Source organism: Apiospora aurea (assembly GCF_038362705.1).
Source record: "Apiospora aurea strain CBS 24483 chromosome Unknown utg000003l_segment0_segment0, whole genome shotgun sequence".
In the NCBI taxonomy this organism is placed as follows: domain Eukaryota; kingdom Fungi; phylum Ascomycota; class Sordariomycetes; order Amphisphaeriales; family Apiosporaceae; genus Apiospora; species Apiospora aurea.
Window position 1 is genome coordinate 2,346,888 of NW_027117390.1, and position 22,365 is coordinate 2,369,252.

The 22,365-nt window shown below is 50.0% G+C and overlaps 8 protein-coding genes across 8 annotated transcripts; 3 read left to right on the forward strand and 5 right to left on the reverse strand.

Moving 5' to 3' along the window:
- Nucleotides 1-375: 375 nt before the first annotated feature.
- PG986_004591 (uncharacterized protein) lies at nt 376-2,305 on the forward strand (the record flags this gene model as incomplete). Its single annotated transcript, XM_066840813.1, has 6 exons — nt 376-384; nt 448-797; nt 847-974; nt 1,143-1,442; nt 1,486-1,644; nt 1,701-2,305. The coding sequence occupies 6 exons, from the start codon at nt 376-378 to the stop codon at nt 2,303-2,305; spliced, it is 1,551 nt and encodes a 516-aa protein (XP_066703440.1).
- A 649-nt stretch (nt 2,306-2,954) lies between these two features.
- On the reverse strand, nt 2,955-3,222 carry PG986_004592 (uncharacterized protein; the record flags this gene model as incomplete). The annotated part of the gene is made up of 2 exons (XM_066840814.1): nt 2,955-3,038; nt 3,091-3,222. The coding sequence occupies 2 exons, from the start codon at nt 3,220-3,222 to the stop codon at nt 2,955-2,957; spliced, it is 216 nt and encodes a 71-aa protein (XP_066703441.1).
- Nucleotides 3,223-5,049: 1,827 nt separating this feature from the next.
- On the forward strand, nt 5,050-8,026 carry PG986_004593 (uncharacterized protein; the record flags this gene model as incomplete). Its single annotated transcript, XM_066840815.1, has 5 exons — nt 5,050-7,109; nt 7,218-7,258; nt 7,322-7,594; nt 7,651-7,876; nt 8,005-8,026. 5 exons carry the CDS (start codon nt 5,050-5,052, stop codon nt 8,024-8,026), a joined length of 2,622 nt encoding a protein of 873 aa, XP_066703442.1.
- Nucleotides 8,027-8,151: 125 nt separating this feature from the next.
- Nucleotides 8,152-8,867, reverse strand: PG986_004594 (uncharacterized protein; the record flags this gene model as incomplete). Its single annotated transcript, XM_066840816.1, has 2 exons — nt 8,152-8,791; nt 8,839-8,867. The coding sequence occupies 2 exons, from the start codon at nt 8,865-8,867 to the stop codon at nt 8,152-8,154; spliced, it is 669 nt and encodes a 222-aa protein (XP_066703443.1).
- A 1,534-nt stretch (nt 8,868-10,401) lies between these two features.
- On the reverse strand, nt 10,402-11,095 carry PG986_004595 (uncharacterized protein; the record flags this gene model as incomplete). Its single annotated transcript, XM_066840817.1, has 3 exons — nt 10,402-10,465; nt 10,492-10,851; nt 10,905-11,095. 3 exons carry the CDS (start codon nt 11,093-11,095, stop codon nt 10,402-10,404), a joined length of 615 nt encoding a protein of 204 aa, XP_066703444.1.
- Nucleotides 11,096-12,544: 1,449 nt separating this feature from the next.
- On the reverse strand, nt 12,545-14,457 carry PG986_004596 (uncharacterized protein; the record flags this gene model as incomplete). The annotated part of the gene is made up of 3 exons (XM_066840818.1): nt 12,545-13,690; nt 13,739-13,972; nt 14,419-14,457. The coding sequence occupies 3 exons, from the start codon at nt 14,455-14,457 to the stop codon at nt 12,545-12,547; spliced, it is 1,419 nt and encodes a 472-aa protein (XP_066703445.1).
- Nucleotides 14,458-17,472: 3,015 nt separating this feature from the next.
- Nucleotides 17,473-18,593, forward strand: PG986_004597 (uncharacterized protein; the record flags this gene model as incomplete). The annotated part of the gene is made up of 2 exons (XM_066840819.1): nt 17,473-18,070; nt 18,121-18,593. The coding sequence occupies 2 exons, from the start codon at nt 17,473-17,475 to the stop codon at nt 18,591-18,593; spliced, it is 1,071 nt and encodes a 356-aa protein (XP_066703446.1).
- A 494-nt stretch (nt 18,594-19,087) lies between these two features.
- On the reverse strand, nt 19,088-21,245 carry PG986_004598 (uncharacterized protein; the record flags this gene model as incomplete). Its single annotated transcript, XM_066840820.1, has 2 exons — nt 19,088-20,867; nt 21,223-21,245. The coding sequence occupies 2 exons, from the start codon at nt 21,243-21,245 to the stop codon at nt 19,088-19,090; spliced, it is 1,803 nt and encodes a 600-aa protein (XP_066703447.1).
- Between the last annotated feature and the right edge of the window lie 1,120 nt (nt 21,246-22,365).

Consider the following 22,365-nt stretch of genomic DNA (forward strand, 5'->3'; position numbering starts at 1 on the left):
GAATGAGGCAGTGGTGAGGCAGGAACGAGGCAATGGAGGAATGTATCATTGCATGAGCCGTACAGGAAGGCCCGGGGGCTTATATCTGTTGAGATAGGTCCTCAGGACTAGCATCTTTCCGGTTCTAATCTCCACATAATCCTAGACGGGACCATATAGCCATTGTTGAGCTCAGGTAAATTAATGCAGAGAGAAAGATGTTCGTTGCCACTGGCATGGCATGACCGGTAAGCGGTAATATGATGAACTTCAGTGGATGTCGGTGTACATGTTACGGATGTTTGCCGGCATCCCACCCCTGTAACGGTGGTGATAGATGTGACCCAGGTTTAGCCAAGGGCGGTTGCATTAGCGTGGTTGAAACTGACTTTCAACATGGGCTGCGTTAGCGTGGCGAAGCTGATTGTCGTGTATGAAAGTGAATCTTGAGTGAATCTCAGTTCACAGTACTCTGCAATCCGTTCTCTGCTTCGAGGTATTCGACGAACAGAATCGACTGTTCCACACTCAAAACGCTTCATGGCTGTATCACATATCTTGATCACCGACAAGCAAGTGCGTACTGTCGAGCTCGAGACGCCGGAGGCTTTTGTATACTTTGTTCTATCGACACGGCATCATTGGGTAGCCGTGAAGATCCATGTTAGCCCTTTGAGGCTACCACAGCTACCGGATGAGAAGATTAAGCTGTGCAAATCATGGGGTTATCCGTGCTGCAGCAAGGCTCCGAAAGCCGCAGAAGTTATCCGCAGATTTTACAATGCCCAGTGTGAGCCTGGGAAATGGCTTGATGGCGGGTAAGTCTTCATGGCCACGCAATGGAAGTAAAGCTGACAGCCTCGGCAGCTATGTTCGTGAAGACCATACCGTGAAGCTCAACGTGTCATGTCAAGAAAGCAAGTCCTCTTTACCTGCGGAATACGGCGAGTCAGCAAATGTAGATTCAGCAGCGAGCGAGCAAGGGGCTACCGACAGTACTTCAATCGCAAGACAGCGTGCGGACCACGGGGCAGTCTAAGCAGAGAGTCAGTCCCGTCATGACGGGGTCGTGGATGACCTCCGGGATGAGAGTCCCGCGTCCTTTGCGGTCCAGAAGTTCAAAACCGGCCGGTCCCAGTTTAGCCAGTGCAAAAACTACGCAGGCCCTGAGCTGGCTATCCCAAGCCGGTTGGCAGGGGGTGCCAGAAGCGTGGAAGAGGCAATTTTTGCAATCGCTGAAATGAGGAACAAGCAGCGAGACTGGGCCAAGATTGAGGATTGGATCTGGGAACATCTGCTTCGATGCCTCCGGGTCCTGCAGTACCACGAACAGGGGAACGACAACCTACTGTCAGCTGTCGGACACCGCCCGGAGAAGTCAGCTTATTGGATCAACAGCTTGGTAGAGGCTGTAGCCAAGCGGATTGGTCCTTGGGGACTTCTTGTGAATTGTGCATACAGTGGTGAGTTGCCCTGTTCAGACCAATACCGATCTAATTCAAGTAGTGGTCAACTTTCGATGGAGCGCAGCTGGCCACTTCAAGGACGACGGCCACGAGATCACGAAAACGGTTTGCGAGGGCATACTCAGCGATGCTATCCACGTCCCAGAGAACTTGTACCTTTTAATCCCGCCACGAGCCTCTACTGCCTGCTGGGAAGAGAGTAAGTCGCGACCCTCCCAAAAGAATACAGAATCTCATTCCTTGCTAGTTACAAAGGCTTGTGTCGCGAATTGGGTCTGGAGAGTCTCTCAACCTGCGATCCGAACGCTGGCATCGGTCCACTCAACTTGATCCCATTAGGGCAGCTCAGCAGGCCTAACATTTCCCCCCTTTGGTCTGGAAGGATGAAGAGAGATGTTGGCTCATCGTTAGGCAAGAAGATGCACACACGAACACAACCTCCAGCCCCAAAAAACGCAAAAGGAACGGGAACGCGACTAGTACGACGCGAGCGCCTACTTCCGCGTCATTACCCGCGCCCGACAGGCCCCCTTTTGCCTCCACTTATACCGCAAAGAGAAAACATAGAGCGCATTCCCGGGGACGTACTATTCTCTGCTTGCACCTCATCATCAGTTCAATGGGACGCTGGACGAATGGACTTGGAGGACATCCAGTCAGATGTGGATTGCCGTGGTAATGAGGAAGGTATCATGCCAACAGGGCTTTATAGCACGGGAGTTGCCGAAGAAGGAACGGCGCAGGTCACGAATGATCACTCGACAGGATGGGACAACACCACAAGTTTCCTCGACGTGTTGATGACTCAAGACCTCGACGAAGAGCTTTTCATTGACACATGGGACTTCTTTAACAGCTAGGATGGCTTCTCTATACATAGAATTGTAATGAATAAGATCCTTCCCTCCACTATATGCAAAGCATGTCCTGGCTGTATGATGTACAGCTGAGATTTCCAGTCCATGTAATGAAGAGGCTCGCTGCGTTTATTGAAAGCAACCTTTACAGCGGGGTCAGACGACTTGATTATAGGTAAAATCAAGCACAGCTGTTTCTCATCCAGCGTGAGTCCTCCTGACTCAAGCAAGAGAGTATTGGGACGCATGACTTGTAGGTTAGGGTGCGCAGCCTTGACGGTGGATCTCTGCTTTAGTCAGCCAGAGAATTAGTTTAGGGACAGAGCCTTACTGCTTCATGAATGACTTCCTTGAAAGCTTGGTCAAATACAGAATTGAATGGCTGCGGCCACTTAATTGCAGATACTCTGACGTCCTTGGGCTTTGCGCCTTGACTCTGTTTTATGGGACGAGGTTGTGCTATTTCGTGGTTGATTTCCACAGAGCTAAGTGTAGATACATGGTCGCTGAGCTCGGGGGATATGGAAATTGTTTGAATTGCTGCTTCCATGGTAGAAGATTCTCTCGAGTGACAGAAGAATGAGGGGATTCATCGAAAGGTGATCTTTTGTCGGCTATGGGGTCTATAAATAAATGAATGGAACATGTGAGCCTAAGGCTGTGTCGAGTCATGGAGGTGTTCGGGCAACGGCGAGTTGGCCGTGCGGAGAAACGTCGGCCCATTCGTGGTACCCCACTGCACGTAGGACGGTTCATAGACTCCATCTTGTACCATCATCACCCATAACCAGGTCTATCGGGATAGTATCATCATGATTCCTCTGATTCTCCTCCTTCTGCGCCTCCTTCTGCTCCTCTATCTTCTGTTCCTCTTTCTTCTGCTCCTCTTTCTGACCGTCGCTTCCGTTGTTGTCTGACATAGTGATTCTAGTTTCGACGGCAGACATATAGATGAGCGGTGATAATGATATAGACTAGTAACCTGGGTTAGTAATGCTTGACAGTGGAGGAAATTGTGTGGGTGTAAGTATATACTCACTGGTGACTTATTTGTGACGGTGGATAGCGATACTGAAGAGACGCTGACTGTGTACTGACAGTAGCTACGTGATCTTCTGGAAACGATGCTGATTTGGAAAGTATTCAGTGTAATTGAGTAAACGAATGAACTAGATGACTCGGGGCATCCTAGGAGCAGAAATAAGGGATAGTTATACCGTTCGAGTCTCATCTAGTTCAATTCGAGATAGCGTAGTCCTCACCCTCAAACTGCAACCACCAATGGCTTGCATAAGGGCGGCATGCACTCATCCATGACCATCTCTGGTCTAGTAAGACCAATGATAGGACGATCCATCACATTGGCCTCTTACAATCAGGGGGTGCTGAGCGAGCCGCTGCATGCTGGCACGAATGTAAGGATTGATATCACGTCGTTGGCAGGCCACCCATAAGGGTAATACCAAAGAATACGGAGGCCTGATGCAGGATCCAAGGTCAACAATCTGCAAGTCAACGAAATCGGTGAACAACCAAAGTAAACAATGTATTGATCCTTGAAAACGGTCATCCCAAATGAAATACAGTCTGCCCAGTATATTTCAAGAACGATGTTCACAACAGCCCTCGCTGTGGATATTTAAAATCGTCAACACCATCGCCCTCAGGCCATTTTGTAGGTGCATTATTGAAGTGTGCTGATTATCATCCAGCTTGCCCTGACGTGCAGCTTCCAGGATGCCGTGGAGCCATGCTATGTATGTTACTAATACAGCCCCATGCCAACCAAGAGCTATGATTTTGGCTTTATAGCTGGTGGTAATATATTAATTACCCCGGTAGTCGGTTCAACATCACCACGCCTTAACGGCAGCCCCAAGGGTGCGGTCTAGATCCCTGTTCTCGGATCGACCCCGTGTAAATTAAAGAACAGTCCCACGATCGTATTAGTAGCCAGAGGTGACAACTTCGACATTAGAGCGTCATCATGCAAGCCATGGCAATGGGGGTCGCACCTCAGCGAATCTCTTCCCAACCTGAATCAAGGTCAAGGTCAGCAATAGTGCGGGAACATATCCCGGTGGCCCAATGGCTTACAAAGGTTACCTTGGACCTCATCTCATTTTACGAGTTTTCACTCTGTCTATTGGTATGGCAACGACTTTAGATTGCGAAGGTGCCTCTTCCAATTATTCCTTGAACCACTCTGTATCAGTAAGTAAAATCAGCTTTCAAGTTAAAGAGGCCTATTACATCTCAGTACATATATGGATGAGGTAGACTTTACTATCGTTGAGAACTACAAGACGATCTGCCCGCACGCCATCGGGGTTGACAACCCTAAGGGTGACATCCAGCTTTTCGCTTGCGAGGTCGACAAATTACCGGTGTGGCTTGCGTCCGCTGACCGGTGAACCTGGCTAACAGATTACCGAAACGGCAAGATGGGTACATTGTGCCCTTCGTTACCCCGCGGAATCCTGCAGCTAGAGGTACATTATTAATGTTCCCTTTGAAAGTACTTGTTGGGCCAATTTTGGCGTATATTAGATCCAAATTGCCGTTTATTCACCCACCAAGTACTTTTGCAACACTACGCAAGCAAGGACCTCGGCAATTTGTGGTTTCTAGGAAAGGTGGATGTGTCCCTTTTAATACCGAGCGACTTCCCCGTCTGATATCCATACTTCTTACCTATCTCCACTTTATTCGAATCAACTTGTCAAACTAACTCCCCATCATCCAAAATGACTGCAAAGCTAGAGACTGACCTGGACACGATCCTCTCTATCCTTCCAACCGAAGATGCTGAGAAAGTTCGGAATTGCTACGCAACGGGACAGAAGCTCAGCTCAAAGAAAAAGAAGCAACACTATGGGCAAACATATTCTACTTTGGTAGAAGAAAAAAACAAGCGTTACTTGGTGCATACCTGTTATGTGCTTGTATTCGACATAGAGGGTTACAAATGCGGGAAGGAGTTCAATGCCCAGGAACACCACAAACGCCTTGCGAGTGTTGTTACCGTCACCCGACGTTGGGGCTCAGACATCGTCCAGCATTATGGATTTTCTGCCCAAAACAGATCATACTGGGACCGACTCAGGCAAATCGCAATTGCTCACGATTGGCAGGAGGCAGTGGTGTTATTTAACGCATCGATCTACCGCAAGTCACGCGAACACAAATGGTCGAAAGAAGTGGAGAATTGCGTCAATCCGATTACGGATTGGGTCTTGAGATCTGCCATTCAACACAGAGGGCCAGTCGAAGACCCTTCCTCTTTACCACATGACTGTGGTAAGGACTTCTACGGGCTTATTGTTCGAACTAGGTTTGCGAAGTCATCGCAAGCTACTCCAGATTACTACGATGGGCCAACACTTTCACCGACGTCGCTGCCGACAACGCACACTCCCATCAAGTCCAACGAACCGATCTCGCCGACGCCAACCCAGCACGATAACTCTAATTCCTCAACGACCATCACCCAAGAACAAAGAACAACGACCCCACCGCGATCCTCATCATGCCTACCAGAGACACCATTGTCACAATCATTGCCAGTATCCCCCGCTATTGACAATGGCGGCATGGCTATGGGAGATGATGGAAGGGGCGATACCAACTCTACGGCAAACGGACCAACTGTGCCATCCCCGGCTCTGTCAACTGCATATAATGTAATTCATTCACTTGCGCCATCGATATCGTCGCATCTTTCGCCAACGTCGCCTTCATCTTTACCCTCAGATGTGACCGTTTCGCAATCATCGCCATCGTTACTGTCAATTACCAGAACTTCCTCTGAAGCCGACACCACCACCACCATCTGCAGTTCGCCGCTGTCCCCCTCTCCAGAACTGAGCTCGACGTCTTCGCAACGTGGGCCATTAAAGCCAGCCCCAGCTTCCCAGAAGGACGACTACAGCGACGTGTCCATAGACTGGGATGAAAGGAGTGACCCCTCCAATGCCAAAAACCCCACGATCACGATATCGTCCCTACTGTCACCATCTACGCCGCTGCCGACATCCTCGCAACAACAATCATACTACCCCCCGGATGTCGCTCTAGGATCAGTGTCGCCGTCGACAGCCCGGCCAGTACAAGGATCAACGCTACTACCCCTGCCATTACCAGAAAAGGCCACCAGTAGTCTTCTTGAAGAGCCTGAGGACTGTTCGAGTCAGGATGGCAACGTGCACACTATCAATCAAGCCGCAATCCCATACCCGCACTCAGCAGCGCCGCCTTTGCCATCCGCTTCATTGTTACATTCCCAGACCGAGACACTCAGCATCGACTCTTACCCGTCTTCGTCGCTTCTTGTGGCCCCATCAACATCGAAGTCCGCCTGGCTAAGGGACGTACCATCTTCTATACATCGGCTCGACGAAAAGGGATGGCTCAACGACACCATAGTCAACGGATATATGCACCTCATCACCGGAAATCATGATGTCTATTTCCTCAGCAGTCATTTCCTTGAGCGGTTTGATCCAAATATGAAGTGGCGGTTCGAGAATGGAAAGTGTCCCTTGGAATCGGAGTTCGTTCTGATGCCCATCAATGAAAATTATCACTGGTATCTCCTTGTCATGTACAAGCGGTACTTCCCCGCTACCGACCACCATGAGCGGGTTGTCTGCTTTCTCGATTCTTTAGGTGCATCGATGCACATCAGCTCTTTTAAAAACTGGACAAAGTACCTCGAAGCTCGTGGAGACAGATGGAAGGTGCAGAAGAAAGAAGTCCAAGTTCCCCAACAGAAAAATCTTTTTGACTGTGGAGTCTTTGTTCTCGGGTTCGTTGAGACGATTCTCCAAAACGTTCAGGGGTTCATTAAAGCAATCGATAGTGGAAAGGAGCTCGTCTAGGAGTTTGACGGTCAGACACTACGTAACCACATTAGAGACAACCTTACCCTAGCGGCGGACGCTGAAGACCTTTTCGGTAAGTGGCTATTGTCTCTATGTATGCAATCAAAGTCTACTAACAATGTATAAGGCGAAATAGCTAAACTCCAAGCTCGAGGCTCGCCCTTGACCTATAAGTTGGAGACTTTGAAATACAAACAGTTCCTTGGTGGACTTGAATTGCCGCTTCTGCGACAGAAAGTCAAGGCGCCGCACGATGAAGTCGTTATTGGTATTGAGCCATCAACAAGCCTATCAGACGCCAGGGTGGTCACAAGTGACAGCTGCAAGCCACATATCATTGTCGCGAAAAATGTCTTGGTGGAACGGCCCAACTCTGAGCCGCCGAGGAAACGGAGGCGACAGATCGTAGGTATGTCATACCCCTGCCTATATTCCAGCCCTGAGACTGATATAATGAGAAACTAGACCAACACGATAACCTCGGCAGCTTTTCTTCGGTTCAAACACACACTATCCCGCATTCCGAGCAGGCTGCCGTGCGTGTCGCTTCAGAGGGCCACGTTCAAGTATCTGAAGTTGAACGTGACTCTTACATTCTCAATGAAGCGCAGGCTAAATGGGCTGCCGAGCGCCACGGCCTTGAAATCTTGAGCATAATCAATCTCGAGGCAGCTCTTAATGGTGATGGTAGGTATGGATCGTTTATTACGTTTACCATTTCCGACGAAGAAGCCAATAATCTAGCCACATGCCGTGGCGAGAGCCCCAGCGAACCAGAACCATCCAAAATACGAGGGGTCTGTACTCAAATCACCAAAGATGGCGTGCAAGTCGCACTTAGCCAATTATCGTCTTGCAATATGGTAATTCCGTCACGCCCTTATCCACCATTTATCTCACTCTGGATCACCTTGGACATAGGGAGGAATATTGCGACGAAGTATGGTGTACATATGGTGTAACTAGCTAACAATCATGTTCATTATTTAACAAATCCAAAGCCTCCAAGTAATCCCGTGGCGTGGTAACATAAACATGACCACCTTTGGGACCAGCAGCATGATGTTCCTTCCCATCTTGACGAACACGTGCGTTGCCATTCTCGGCTGTGAATGCCCAGCCAGTTTGCCGGACCGTGGTAACGTTTTGCAGACGAGATGGGTTTATCATCAGTGTTGCATTAAGAAAGACAATCTCCATCATATCCGTGTGTGGGGCATCGAGGACCTCAAGCGCGACGACATTGCGTAGCCCGTTCCTATCAATAAAATTGGCCAATGCAGGGAGGAACTTGAGGTCGACACTTGCCAAATCAGGTAGGCAACCGGCTTGATACTCGTATGGGTGAAAACCAGTGTCGGTCAGAATAAACACATGCCCGTGTATGTTGGTCGGATCCGAGTCGATCGCGGTGGGTACAGTCCATCGTCCACCTCCGGGAGGCTTGTTTCCGACCAGGACAGTGTGATCTTTGATGGCAAAGTGGCCATGAGCCAGATGTATGCCGAAGACTTTGTCAGCCTGGTATTTGACGAAGAGTTCAGCGAGACCATTCATATGTTCCTCAATATCGGGTTGATCTCCATCAGAGGGGAGACCGTTGTAGCTGTGTATGTTAGCTACGGATAAATGCAAATGAGAGTTGCTCCATACATTTGCCTACTGAGAATCATGTCCTCCATCGTTGGATCTAGATGAAGGCCAGGAATTAACGGTTGGGAATCCATAGTCGGCATCGCTCTGATCGTGCTGAAAGAACGACTAGGTAAGACAAGTGCGGCGACAGCGTTGGAGTAGGATTTGTTGATGCGCAATTAAATATAAGCCGGGAGCCGACTTCTGCTTGCCTTGCGATGGTGCGTATATGATCTTTGGTACCCCGTGCAGGAAAATATTAATAGCACACAGCCCCGCACTACCAGGCGTTAATGGGCATTGTCCACACCAACAATAGCGGCTAGGGGGAGACGGACCCTGGATTGGAGCCGATAGTGGCACGGCTCCCTAAAAATCAGGACCTCTCGCTAAATAATGGAACACAAGTGAAATGCCAGTTAGACCAATCAGTTTTGTAATCACCACAGCGGTGCACAAGAGTTATAAAGTACACATGACGGCTTCCTTATTTGTGATGCTGCAACGTAATAATAACTCTACATGCTGTCTTATACGTCGACGTGGTATTCAGAGGGTGGGCACCCCGCAGATAGTGAAAGTACGTCCTAATTATAAACTAAAGGGTGTGCACGGAACGATTAGCCAAATTACTGTGTAGTATCGCGCACTCTACCCCAACCCCATGATGCCTGGGGCATAGTAGGAGGATGCGTGGCACCGTTGATTCCCTTCATCGGACTTGCACCTGGAGTCCTCAGGAGGGTTGCACCTGTTGCATGTGACATACAGACAGTGCATTTTATGGGCGATCGGCTGTAGGTGATCCGCTAGCAGAGCGGGGTTGAAATTTATTACCCACCGAATGCGCTCGCAGGGATAGAATCCGGCCTATTCTTTTTGGCGCACCACTTGCCCACTAGGTCTGGCATGTAGAGTCATATGATATCAAACTCGCTTCATGATTTGACCCCTCCACAAGATAGGCCAATTTGTTAGGAATTAATGGAGTGTATATGAGTCTTAGGTCGCTTATCATCTCAACGCTGCGTGCATCCGTCTGAAGTTGGTGCATTATTGCTTGACACGTGAAACTCGTGAGTGCAATATGTCCGACCATAGCACGTCTTGGAAACTTGGCTCGATACTACAGAGGACCCTGGCAAACTCCAACTTGATTTAGTCAGGAAGCGACAACCCCCATCCCATTTTGGCCTCAATCGTTTGAAGCGCCTGTACCATGGGGTTGGTCGGCGTTGAGAAGGAATAATAAAGACTGGATATGGTGCTTTAATAGAAAGAGTATGGCATTCCAAGAAGTAGTAGTTGATAGCTAATGATGGTCGACGTCCCAGAAAGCACCGTGATCCTTGGGTCATGGGTGGCTCACTGGACTAATGTCGTCGACCGTGAAACGGAAGAATGGTAGATGCGTGGCGTATTTCCTATCGGCCCGCCGCGACCATCTCCATGCGAACAGCCTTCAGCACCTCCTCAGCGGTCTTATATTCATGATCCCAGCATCCTTTGATGACATTCCCGCCGGTGAGATGTGACACTGAAGGAAAATGTCCATTCTTAAACCATGCATCCACTTGATGCTCATAAGCCTGTTTTTCCTTCACAGAATTCCATAAAGGTGGACGATCTCGGAACGGCCAGAATCCTGTTTGGATGGTGTAGAAGATCGACCCTAAGCTGAAGATGTCGGTTGCTGGTGTTGATTCCCATTTCATTCGGGGGTCAAAAAAGGGCGTGTCCGGCAAGTGACCGCCATCCAAACCAAGCCCCTCACACATCGATCCACCAAAATCGCACAACCAAACGCTTACAGAAGAGGCATCGACTTGGTCAACTAGAATGTTCTCTGGCCGAAGATCTGAATGTATCACGCCTTTCTTGTGCGTATGTGCAATCGCGTCGGTTACTTGCTCGCAGATTTCAGAACGTTGCGAACGACTCAATTCTGCGTTGTGAGTGTCGATATATGTCTGCAGATTCCCAAGTCTTGCCTCCAAAAGATATATTCCATCAGAATTGAATCCTATATATCTGCTCAATATTTTTTAGTCCACTGGTCATTGAGAGTATAGTATCGTACCTACGGAACGATTCTGGGGTGTTTGCCTAGCATCTGTAGGATTTGGCGTTCGGTTTGGATAGCTTCTGCGTTCGTTTTCTCCAAGTTCGCGCGATCCGGATTTCCCTCCCAAACCTTCATGGGTTTTTTAAGTATTACATTCTGGGTATGGCGATAGAAGTCCGAAGTTGTACCGCGGTATGATAATGCTTGCATTCTCTTGGGTAATATTACAGTGTTGATGACTTTGGCATGCTTTTGAAAGAGGGAAAGAGGAAAAGATTGAGGGCAGTCAGGTTTTGAACGTGCCAGCCAACCACAACAAAAACGTGTCTAGATTTTACTTCGAGGGCTTAGGACACTTGAGACAATCTGCATTTCCCGTCATATATACCACGTATAATCTCTATCCAAGCCGTGGGCATAGTTATAATGCTTCCAATCGTCCCTCTGCGTAAAATTTGTTAAATCCCGCGGATTGTTAACATGCCCTTTTGATATCCTTTTGACATGGAGGTTGTAGACTTACCGTATGTACCACTAGTGATTTGGGCAATTATATGCCCCGCAAGTTTCTTTGACCCGACTAGAACCCATTATGCCCCTGGTGGCTTTGTGACCCGGTTTGCCGTTGTCAGGGCAGGCTTCGAACTTGACAAATTGCTCCTCAGTCTTGCCGCAGGAATAAATCTTGTTGCTGTAGTAGTTGGTGCACATAGTGTAGGGAGTTCGGTGAGTATTATTAAGCAAATGTATGTAATGCGATACTACATGCGACACAATGGGTGTTTAAGGATAGCAAACGACAGACAGCTTTCAAATATCCGTCGTGCGCCGTTAGAGATCAAACTGGGCTTGTGTCGCGTGCAACTTCCCTTGATCGCGAACAATGCCACGGTGATGATGAATAAGTACAACCTCTGGTTAACTTCACGTGAACATGGGTGCATGAATTATGGCCTCATGCAAACAGTAATTAGAGCCGATCAGGCTCCGGCACGGTGTGTATTGTTGCATTGATGGGCCCAGCATGGACCACCTGGTAAAATGATGGTATAGGCCACAGTTTGAGTTGACACATATGTTCACTTGTGTATTTGCAAGAGGGTGTGGTGATGTAAACGATACTGGGCGAGTGATTTAGTGATTGGACTGGGGACAAGATGCGACCGGTGAAGCCCAAAGTTCGGAACAGGATGGCCCATCACCGCTACCTTGCACCCTCGCAGCTCACACCATGAAATTACCAATTAATTATGCTAATAAATCGTCGTCGCTAGCGTTGACATCTCCCATATTCAAGGCAGATATACAGGTCTGACTGAAGGCGATACTACTGTTAATAGGATGACCGACCGCGGTTTTCGCATGCTTGACTGCGTTTCTCCGATTCAGTTCGCACTGCGCCACGGACGAGCGGAATGTCGCTCGAGCCGCACGTGTCTGGACGGACAATTGCACGGATATCATCCTTAGGGAAGTTCAAGCGTTGACACTGGGAGGGGAATTTTGCACAATATCTATAATGGCAAACGGTTTTCTGTTCTATGTAGTTGTACTCGTTTCTCCGTGCTACTTCAGTGGCCTGGCCAACGTGGTTTTCTTATCGACAGAGTTTGTGGCCTTTATCAGCTGTGGCTCGCGAAATCTTTCATCATAACCTAACTAGGGAGCTGGCCTTGCAACACGCCTTCCTCTTGTCGGTTTACGTTTAGTGGTCGGAGTATCCATCGCTAACTCGTCCGCAGATGATTCGGAATCCTGCGAGGTTGAAAGTGCCTCTGGCGGGCTGAATTGTCTAATGTTTTCACTAGTAGTTTCATTGTTTTCCACTAGGTCTTGGTCCGTAGTTAGAGGCCCTGTAACTTGGGTTGAGACAGAGCTTGTGTGCAGCCGACTATTCGCCAGCTTTATAGCCTTGTCCCTCTGGTGTTTCGCCCAATCCAGGCCATTGCGGTAAGCTGTGAGCCCCTGTCGACAGCTTCCCATATTCCCAGTCAAAGCCCACGAGTCTAAATGGGTCATCACATACTCGGGGCGACCACCAGGGTGCGTCGGATGTTTGACATGGCTGGTGAACATCTTGAGTGTGCCAGAGTGATATGTTGATGTGATCACACGAGAGTTTCCGTCGTTTTGCGACTCGGAGCCTCCGTATGAAAGAACGCCCTGTATTCCTCTCGCACCAAGAGCACCATCGTAATTCGCCTGCCGTGCTGCAACAGCCGCTGAGCCATCAGGACCCTTCACTGCAAGAATATTGTTCGGCATGATCTTCCAATCATGCTGAGTCGAAGGGACAATAAACCCATCGAGATCGGCACGTATTCTACGGTCGAGCTGCTCTGGGCGAGCGCCATAGTAACGATCTGGATTTCCTGGCACGAGTGAGCCATCTGTCAACTGATCGAGGTTGTTGAAAGGTATTTGTCCAGAAACACATTTGCGGTCTCCGATGTTACCTTCAATTATAGGGACCACATTGGCGACGATCTGCCACTCCGTTGTTGCGTGCGCGTCCTCTTTCTCGAATTTCTTGAAGTCGTCGTTCTTGAAGCGTGAGGGAGACAAGGATGGTCGAGGTTGGGCAAGAACCGCTCTAATCTCTTCGAGATTGTCGGGAGGTGGAGGGGTGCCGCCATCTGGGTACTCATATCTGTAGGGAAAAACACCGTGGTCGATGAGATGTTGTTGGAAAGCACGGTCATAGGGTCCGGTACTCTTGGTGCTCGTCGTGTTGGAGCTACGCTTCGTTGGGGATTGCGAACCGCGCTTCCGTCGCCCAAGGCTGGATTTGGTCATGTTGCGGAACTATGCTGTGTTAGACACGGCATTTGAATCGGTGAAGTAATGACATACCCCTCTGAGATCTGACAAATCCGGGCCTCCCTCCCTTGAAAAGCGTTTGATTCGGCGCAGATGCGCGGGCGTCGACGCCTCGAGGTATGCTGAAGCGGACTGAAACGACCGGTTTGCGGCAGCAGTCCTTGTATTGGGACGATCGTCCGCAGGTGTTCCCGGGTGTTCGACTGCGATTCTCCGATCGAGTTCGCCTAGCGCGCCACGGATTAGGGGGGTTTTGCTGAGGTTGTCCTAGAACCGAGGTGGCGGTCGGCTTAGATGGAGGTGCTTCGGCTTCTTTCGAGGGCGTCGGTCGACGCCGTTCGGTAGCGATTCAGGAGTAGGAGCATGTCTGCGCTTGCGCGAGCCTAAATATAACGGTGTATTCATATGGATATACTGCGAGTTGGCGGCTGGCTATGTTGAGTGAAGGTTCTTTTATTTGCGCATAAATTCGAACTGGATTGTCGCTTCGCGCCTGCACTACGCGGGGGGCAGTTGGCCCAAGCGCCCGCAGCCCTACTGTTCTAGGGCGCTTCACGTCAGAAGTCCATTCATTCACAACCAATAGCAGAGGCGCTCAGACCCTGCATTGAAACGAGTTCAGTGTGAAATATTAGATGCGGCTCTTTGAACCTGCCGCACACTCGTCCTGACGTTTCCGTTTCAATTGTTCCTAACCTAGCTCCGTTGCGTACACATGGCGCACTGAGTGGCGGCGCGGCCGGTCTCTGCATGGTGGAGTGGCCCGGTTTAAACCTCCGCCATCTCATGCTCCCCAGGCTCGGCCCAGCCCGTGTGACCGGCGATTGAAGGCCCCGTGGTTATCTCGGGCTATTCCCAATGGCTTCACGGTGTTATTCTATTCCATAAGTAACTGATGTACTCACATTATAAAGGGACCGCAACTCGAAAGGGGCGATGAACGATACTGATAGTGTCCCTCATGAGCTGATTGGTTCTTTACCGGCCACATTTTGATAGCATTGTAGGTCCCGGCAGCTTGGTTCGCAGGGAACCTCAGCGTAAATAAAAGCGCAAACCTCGCGCGTTTGCTTTTGACCTATTCTCCCCCGTTGTCTCCTCGTGCACTTTCCTCTTCATGCTTTTAGATCTGATGTGCTTTTTTTACCAAACTCTTTGGGCCTGTGGCCACTGGAAATGGGGTCGTTTCTCTACACAATGTACGAAGGAACACCGCATCGGAGAAACGTGCGGCTTGAAACTTATCTGGAAAACGAAACCCTAACGTGACGCATGCAATGTGTGCGCACTGGTAGCCAAGAAACGCCTTCGAGTCGAAAAGATGGTCTGTAATATCGAGCGGTGGAAATGCGAAGGTCACCGGACTGCGACGATTGAGAAGACGAAAAAGGAACTCTATAGAATTCAACAAGCAATTGGGCGGCTACTCTCGCAGTACCAAACACAAATGAGTGGAACTGATTCACGGTTAAGCCAACCCGCAGCTACAGGGAACATGTGCCGGCTGCCGCCGATGCCATGTCTGGGCCTACTGGAAACGGCTCCTCCCACGAAGGGGCAAGGTTGCAGTGCTATAGCTTGTCCTTCGAAACTGTTTTCCCGACATGATTCTCAAGTTGAGCGCGACACTACGCTGTAGCTTGTGCCGCCAAACCCTTTTTTACCGGAGTTCGATGTATAAGGTGCGTGCCTAGACCATCTAAAGTGTTGCCGAGGCCCCAGTCGATGAAGATTACAAACTCAGTGAATGAGAAAACCATGTTAACCAGGAAGTCTATGTCGGAACTATAGTAACAGAGGACAAAACACATTTTACTTCGACTGTAGTAATTACGGATGGAGACAGTGGCTGTAAATGCGTTCAGAGGCAGGAGCTTGAAGTAGCACTCTGCCACCTGCATCCATGACTTACACGTAGCGCCGGACAGAGAAATGGGTACAACTACATAGAGCATAAAACCAGCCGTTTCCCACCAGAAAACATTGTGCATTACTCCCATTCCTGTACGAGCATTTGGGATTTTCTACAACGCTACCCACGTTGTCCGTTCCGACGCGCGTGGCCCTACTATTGCGTTCTCTGCAGTACCATTTGTGGCTGCCATTGCCGTCCGCGAACGACCTAGCTGCAGGGGGTGTCCAATTTTCGAGCACAATGTTGTTCAGGACACATCCTGGGGCTCCTCTCGCTGGGTAAGATACAGAAAGGGTTCGCCTCTTGTTTCTTCTCTCAACACTTGCCTTAAGCCGGATCAACTGGCCCATAGTCACACAATCTCGGACGTCGAAACGGTAGTAGTTGGCACCGCCAATAACTTTCAACTCTGTCGCTCTGGCCATATAGAAGGGAGACCGAGCCAACCTCCGACAAACCCTGGGCCAGTGCGCCGCTAAAAAACGATTAGGAATGTACCCCACATCCCAGAAGTACCTGTAGCTCACCCTTCTGGTATTTACTATTGCGCTGGCACGCCAAAGAATTTGCGCCAGGGCTGATACTACAGGGCTCCTAGTACTACCATGCCGCGGATCGCTGGAACTCTCTACTTCTGTGGTTGTGCCACGCAACACAAGAACCTACGCATCTTCTTGCTTTATGTATAATCAGACCACCCAAAATGCTTCATAAACTGCCGGATAAAGCGTTGCTAATGATCCTGACGTTCGCAAATAACGGTGAAATAGAGGACTTAGCCTTGTCATCTTGTCTATCAAAAGCTCGCAGGGATTGCGACGCCCGTCGCATTTCGGAGGATTGTCGCATATCCATCAGCATGGGCTTTCTTACGATCAATTTAATTCTCGGAGTACCCTGTATGCGAAAATTTTCAAATCAATCTGCTGGCTATCCGAGGGATTGAATGCAGATCTAGCTATATCGTCTGAAGCGTTCAAGGTTATTTTCACCAGATAGCAGAATTAGGAAGCCTCGTCTTACGGATGCGAAGTTTTGGCTACAAGGCATGTCAGCATGCTAATGTGCAGGACAGTAGCAAGCCGACTTGTAGGAGAATCTACCCAAAACACCAATCCGACATTTGCAAGCTGTCCAAGATTGAGACAGTTGTGCCCGCGAGTGATATTCCACGTCCTGGGCGTCACACCAGATCTCCGGTCGGGTATAGGATCTACGGTTCTGGTGAACAATCTCGCGGCCTACCACGACCTGCATTGAGAAGCCAGCATTGCGGTTTACCTACTGGCTTGTGCAACCCACGACATTGTGGGTATGTACCGCTTTCAAAACAGTGATGCATCGGATCAGGCTGTTGCGAACTTCATGGAACGAATGAAGCGGTTCGACCTGGGTCCCCAAACAGCATGAAGGGGAGACAGCTTCGCATTGTGCATGCTCTTCTATTTAAAAAATCCCTTCGGACCTCTTCTTCTGAGAATAAGTTTCCTCATTATCGACGTCGGCGACGTGAGGGCTCGACCTAGTCTCGTAGTTCGAAGTTCTTATTCAACACCGGCCGATGACGAGATGATGGGCCTAGTCGCGTCTGCCAACTTTGGAGGCCTTGCTTTTCAGGCGAGGACAAATCAGGAAAAACAATAAATCCTGACCACCACCCTCGAGGCTGGACTTTGCTTCGACCAACAGTTCACCTTTCCCATTCATTAATCATTCTAATTAATCATCTTGATTTTATTAGCACAAATTCCTTTGAGGTCCACGTCCTTACCGAGTTGATCCGCTGCCTGCGACGTACACAGGAGCTTTCATGTCTCAAGGCTTAGAGACGGTTTCCATACATCATGATGTCATGGAAGAAGATTCTCTTGCTGGAAAGCGCCAGATCAAGCTGATGCAGAACGAGGTCCTCACGCTGGTCGGCCGCCTGAATGACGCGTGCCAAGAGAGGGATGAGCTTCGTCATTGCGTTAGAGCGATAGAAGGCTTTCCAGACAAACCGGCCTTGCTGCTTAGCCTTCAGCGTGAGAATCTCGTACTGAGGAAGCAACTACTCGCTGCCCAGCCAGCTAGAGAGCATGCTAGTTGCAGCGAAGTCGGCCGTCTTGGTCCCATTGACGTCGACCCTAGGGCTGAGCTCGAACTGATCAAGGATTCTGTTGCTGACGCGTGCGCGTCGCTTGAGGGGGATGAACGCATACTGGATCCGTCAAAAGATCACAGTGCAAGTTTGGTGCTTTCACAGTGGGCCAGCAAGGTTTTCGGGCAGGATTTGGATTTCAAATCCTTCATCGCATCTTGTAAGAAGTCCGGCATGAAGATGGTTGACGTCCGCAGGTCCCTTGTGGCCACATCACTTTGGGCTCTTGTGTGGCAGCATCCCTTCGAAGAGATAGCAACCGCAGAGTCGCCAATGCATGACTCCTACAAGAAGCAGTTACTGGCAAGATGTAAGTTATGCCACCCAGGACGGGCTGCTCATGCTGATTGGCCAACATAGATGGGCTTGATGTTCGCCAGCTTGACACCCTTGCCTACAGGTCCTGGGTATCGGAGCCCTCGTTCAAAGATTTCGTCGCTAGTCGCTCCAAGACGTTATCGGGTTACATGTGCCACGCACTGGCCCCACTGCTGGGATCGGAGTCGAAGCAATCCGATGTCAGTGAAGTGTCTGATTGGATACCAGCAGCTCGTTTCGAAGATGCCATGCACCGCACGATCGAACTGGCGGCAAAGCTGTACCTTACCAATAAGGGCTGCTTTTGGGCTTTCCCTCAGCACGGGAGCCAATTTGACTCGTGTACGATGACCCCAACTGACGTCACAACCTACGAGGAGGGTAATCGGACAGGGCAAGCTCCCACGGTTCAGTTGTGTCTTTTTCCTGCTTTGTATATGAGCAAGATTTCGGAAAGCTCGGCCAGTTCAGATGGGGGGCCAAAGGCTCAACCAGGAGCGCTTCTGAGGACTTGAGTGGCTATCAACTTGTTGCCAAAGGTCTCGTGCAGATCAAGCAGGGAGATAGAGCTGTATTTCTTGATAATGTAGATACATCGTCAGTCAGCGCAAGAGTTTAATTATTTGCTGTGGCTGGCTGTTTTGCGGGAAATGAGCATTTCAAGAACTCTATCCATGATTTGTGCTATTCATGATCTAAGAGCATAATCCTCATTCTCGAAATGTCCTCCGCAAATGTACTACCCACTCCCTCTCGTACTTCCTGGATTGTGAGTGGCCTTCCTAAGGGCCTTAAGATTTGTCCTGTGTTTCCGCTTGTTCGACACCAACTCCGCCAACGGACGTCGGAGTGTAAGCAATGAAGCCCGCTCAAAGTCGATCAACATGACCCCATCGTCCCGGGATTGAACAACACGTTCGCCGATCGCACGTCCCGGTGAATCACACCCTCCTGGTGTAATGCCTGTAGGGCTCGAATAGTAGGTGGAAGGAATTTCTGTCTTTCGTCTTCATTCACCACCTGCGGAATACTGATTCCACCCCCAAGAGAGAAGCGTTATATGCACAACAGAGACTCGATGGTTATAGTAACAGACCTTGTTCATTGGACGGATGTCAATGGCGCCCAGAAACACGGGCACGTACGCACCTTGGAGCGGCCTGAGTCGCCGATAGACGGCGGCCTCGTGCCCGAGGTCCTCGACAAAAGCCTGCACGGTGCCCCTGCTGACAAAGGTGTAGCCGTAGGCAAGGAGTGTCACTTTGAAGAGTACACTGCGCGCACCACCATCGTCTAGGGGTATGATCCCATCGTCAAGAGACTGCTCGAGCTGTTCCCAGAGGAGGCGAATCCACTCGTCATGACTGGCGGGATGATGCCCACGGTTACCTGCGTCACCCTTGCCGTGAAGCGACACGTTCGGGTATGTCGAATCCAGGAGCCTCCCTAGGACTAGCTCCCAAAAGGCATCTTTGTGAACAGTATGGCTGCTCCTGCACGCCGCTTCTATCTGGATGAGTCCGATGCGCCAGGCATTGACTGCGCCGAACCCCGTCTTGTCCCACGGGGTGGGAGTATCGGGTGGTATTGGTGCTATTTCATCATCGTCGGATGGATCCGGTACGTCCTTCCTTGGCTGTCCCCTACGCACCCCGTCATTCCATCGACGGCGTCTCTGTTGGCGTAGGACATACGGTGAGCGACGCGGTGAGCGATCGACCTTTTCGTAGGTCAGAACATAGCAAGATGTGTTTTCCGACGGTGCCGATCGTTCACTTTCTGGAACAGACCGTAGTGTGGTTTCGAAACCTTCAGCCCACGCCTCGAGGCCATCCATGGCTCTCTGTCGCTCGTCCTGCCCATGCTGCTGACGTTCCCCATGCGCCCCGAGCGCCATTAGTGTAAATAAGCATTGGCCGACAGCCGAGCAGACGTTTGCATTGAGTAGGTGAGTCAATACCCCTGGGCCAGGTTCCGCCAGATGGTAGTACAGGGTTTGGGGTTCGGCCCAATCGACTTTGAGAAACACAATCGTCTCGCCCGTGGTAAGCTGGCCGTACTCCAGACCACTTTCCATTATGTATTGATATGTTTGCGTGATGGCGGATGCTACCAGTTTCTCTACATGGTACTGAAAGCGGGCATCGGGGTCTGCAGAGGTCGGTATAAGCTTCCGGTTTACCACTTCCTTGTATATGTTCATCGCCCGAAGCCCTACACGCAAATGTGCAGCGGTCAGCTTATGGGGCGGCTTGTACTCGTAAACATAGAGCATAGCATGTGGTGCCGATACGGAACTGTTGCCGCGGTAAACACAGATCTGGTTTGGCCGTAGCTGGTGTAGATATTGTCGGTGGTTTGGCGTCCGAGGCGGTGACGCTGGAGTATCCCTGGACACAACCTCCTCAGCAACATCACTGATAGCGCGAGGATGGTTCTCGAAGATGATACCATCTCCAAGCTGATAGGCGCTGGCGACAGCTTCCACTCTTTTCAGCTGTTCTAGAATGGCCCTGACCGGATCCTCCACGGTATCATGTAGAAAATATTCGAGGGTCTTCTCGTCCGCGATCAGCCGCTGCGAGATTCTGTTGCTGAGGCCGACTAGGAAGTTTCGGTTCTCAAAAACGCGACTCCCGGTGGGGAAGGTATCATAGAGGGTGCCTAAGGCAGTTCTTTGCTGCTCGAGGAAGTCGGACCATGGCTTCAGGTTCTTCGGACACCATTTGTCACGAGGATTGGTTATTGGACCCTTCGATGTCAGCTGCGGGTCTGGTTCGATGGCGAATCTAGAGAATACGGAGGCATGGCAAGCAGCGATGTATTCGTCTAGTGTTGTTCGTCGTGTCTGTCCCTCGGAAATATCGGCTCGTTGTCGTTCTTTCTCGGCGCGTCGTCGCTCCTCCTCTCGCCCTTTCTCTGCGTCTTCGGCGCGTTGCTACTCTCTCGACGCGTTATCGTTCCTCCTATCGTTCTCTTTCGGCCTCTTCGACGCATTTCAGGGCAACTTGGAGTTGCCTTTCCAGCTCGTTTACATCTTCGTGTCCAGTCATGATGCACAAATTGATGTCGTGATGAACAATGGAGCATTAACTTCCACTTGTGCTGATGTTTTGAGGTGCATCCTAATTGAAGTGGGGCCACTGAGCGTTGCGAGGGGTGACCATGATGACGCACGTAAACTTTGCGCAGTATACTTTTCATTACTGTACCGTTGGCAACTCGTAAAGTACGACAGAAGAATAATAATAAGATTATGAGTTCATGCTACATCTTCAACTATACGTATCGCTCTCTTCTAGATTCACCCGTCCTGAAACACCTGGTGTCGGCTGTGGCCCACTTCTGCTCGGCATATTTTCTGGCCCGTAAATCAGTGGGGTCGGATATTGCTTGCCCTACGGCCGGCGCAATTAGCTGGTGCCACCTTCAAATGCATCATGACCTACAATTTGACTGCGCTGTGGTGGCCAGCTTGGATTATCGGAAGAGGAATACTCAACCCACCGGGAGTTCATATACATGACCATGTACATTTCAGCTCCACAGAGTTCATGGAATTCGTCCAGTTTTCTGATTATCGTCAGTCGCCGCCTACGGAGCTTTGCCTTCTCTTGTTTGTGTTCTCTTTGCGCGCTCGTCCTCGTCGCCTTAGCAACTCGACTAGATGATTGAGTCTTCGGGCTCATGTTACTATGAATTGAATGTTGATAATTGCAGCAATGTCTTCTTGACAACCGTGTAGTATGCGAGTGGAAAGGTGCTGATGAACTGCTGTCAGAGACTTGGGGAGAGCTATATATGTGGCTCTGTGCGGCAGCAGTTCTGACGGACATTGTCGCTATGCAGGATTGCTGCTATCACTTTCTGGGTTGCGGTTTCTGGAAATAAGACCTTTCTAAATCTAGAAAACGGTATATCGTTCCTGGTTCTAAACAATCTACCCTACTTTGATCCACCCATGTCTGCTGCTTCCATACAATCCCCGTGACCGTCTCTCATTTCATGTAGCTCTAAATTCGAGCGGGCAACTGTGGTGAATGAATTCGATGCCGGCTTGGAGCGTGAGCTGCGTATTCTCAGATAGTAACGTAGCCTGACTTACCAGATGACCGATCTTGGCCTTGAGTTGCTGGAGCTCAGCCTTCGCCAATCGCAATTTTTCCTCCGATTCTGCTAGTCTTACTTGAGTGTCGAGGAGGTCGGAGGAGGTGATCTCAGAAGCCACCTTCCATGCCGCACAGCAGACATTGGACTGGCTCAAGAGATATTTGGTGGTATTGTGAA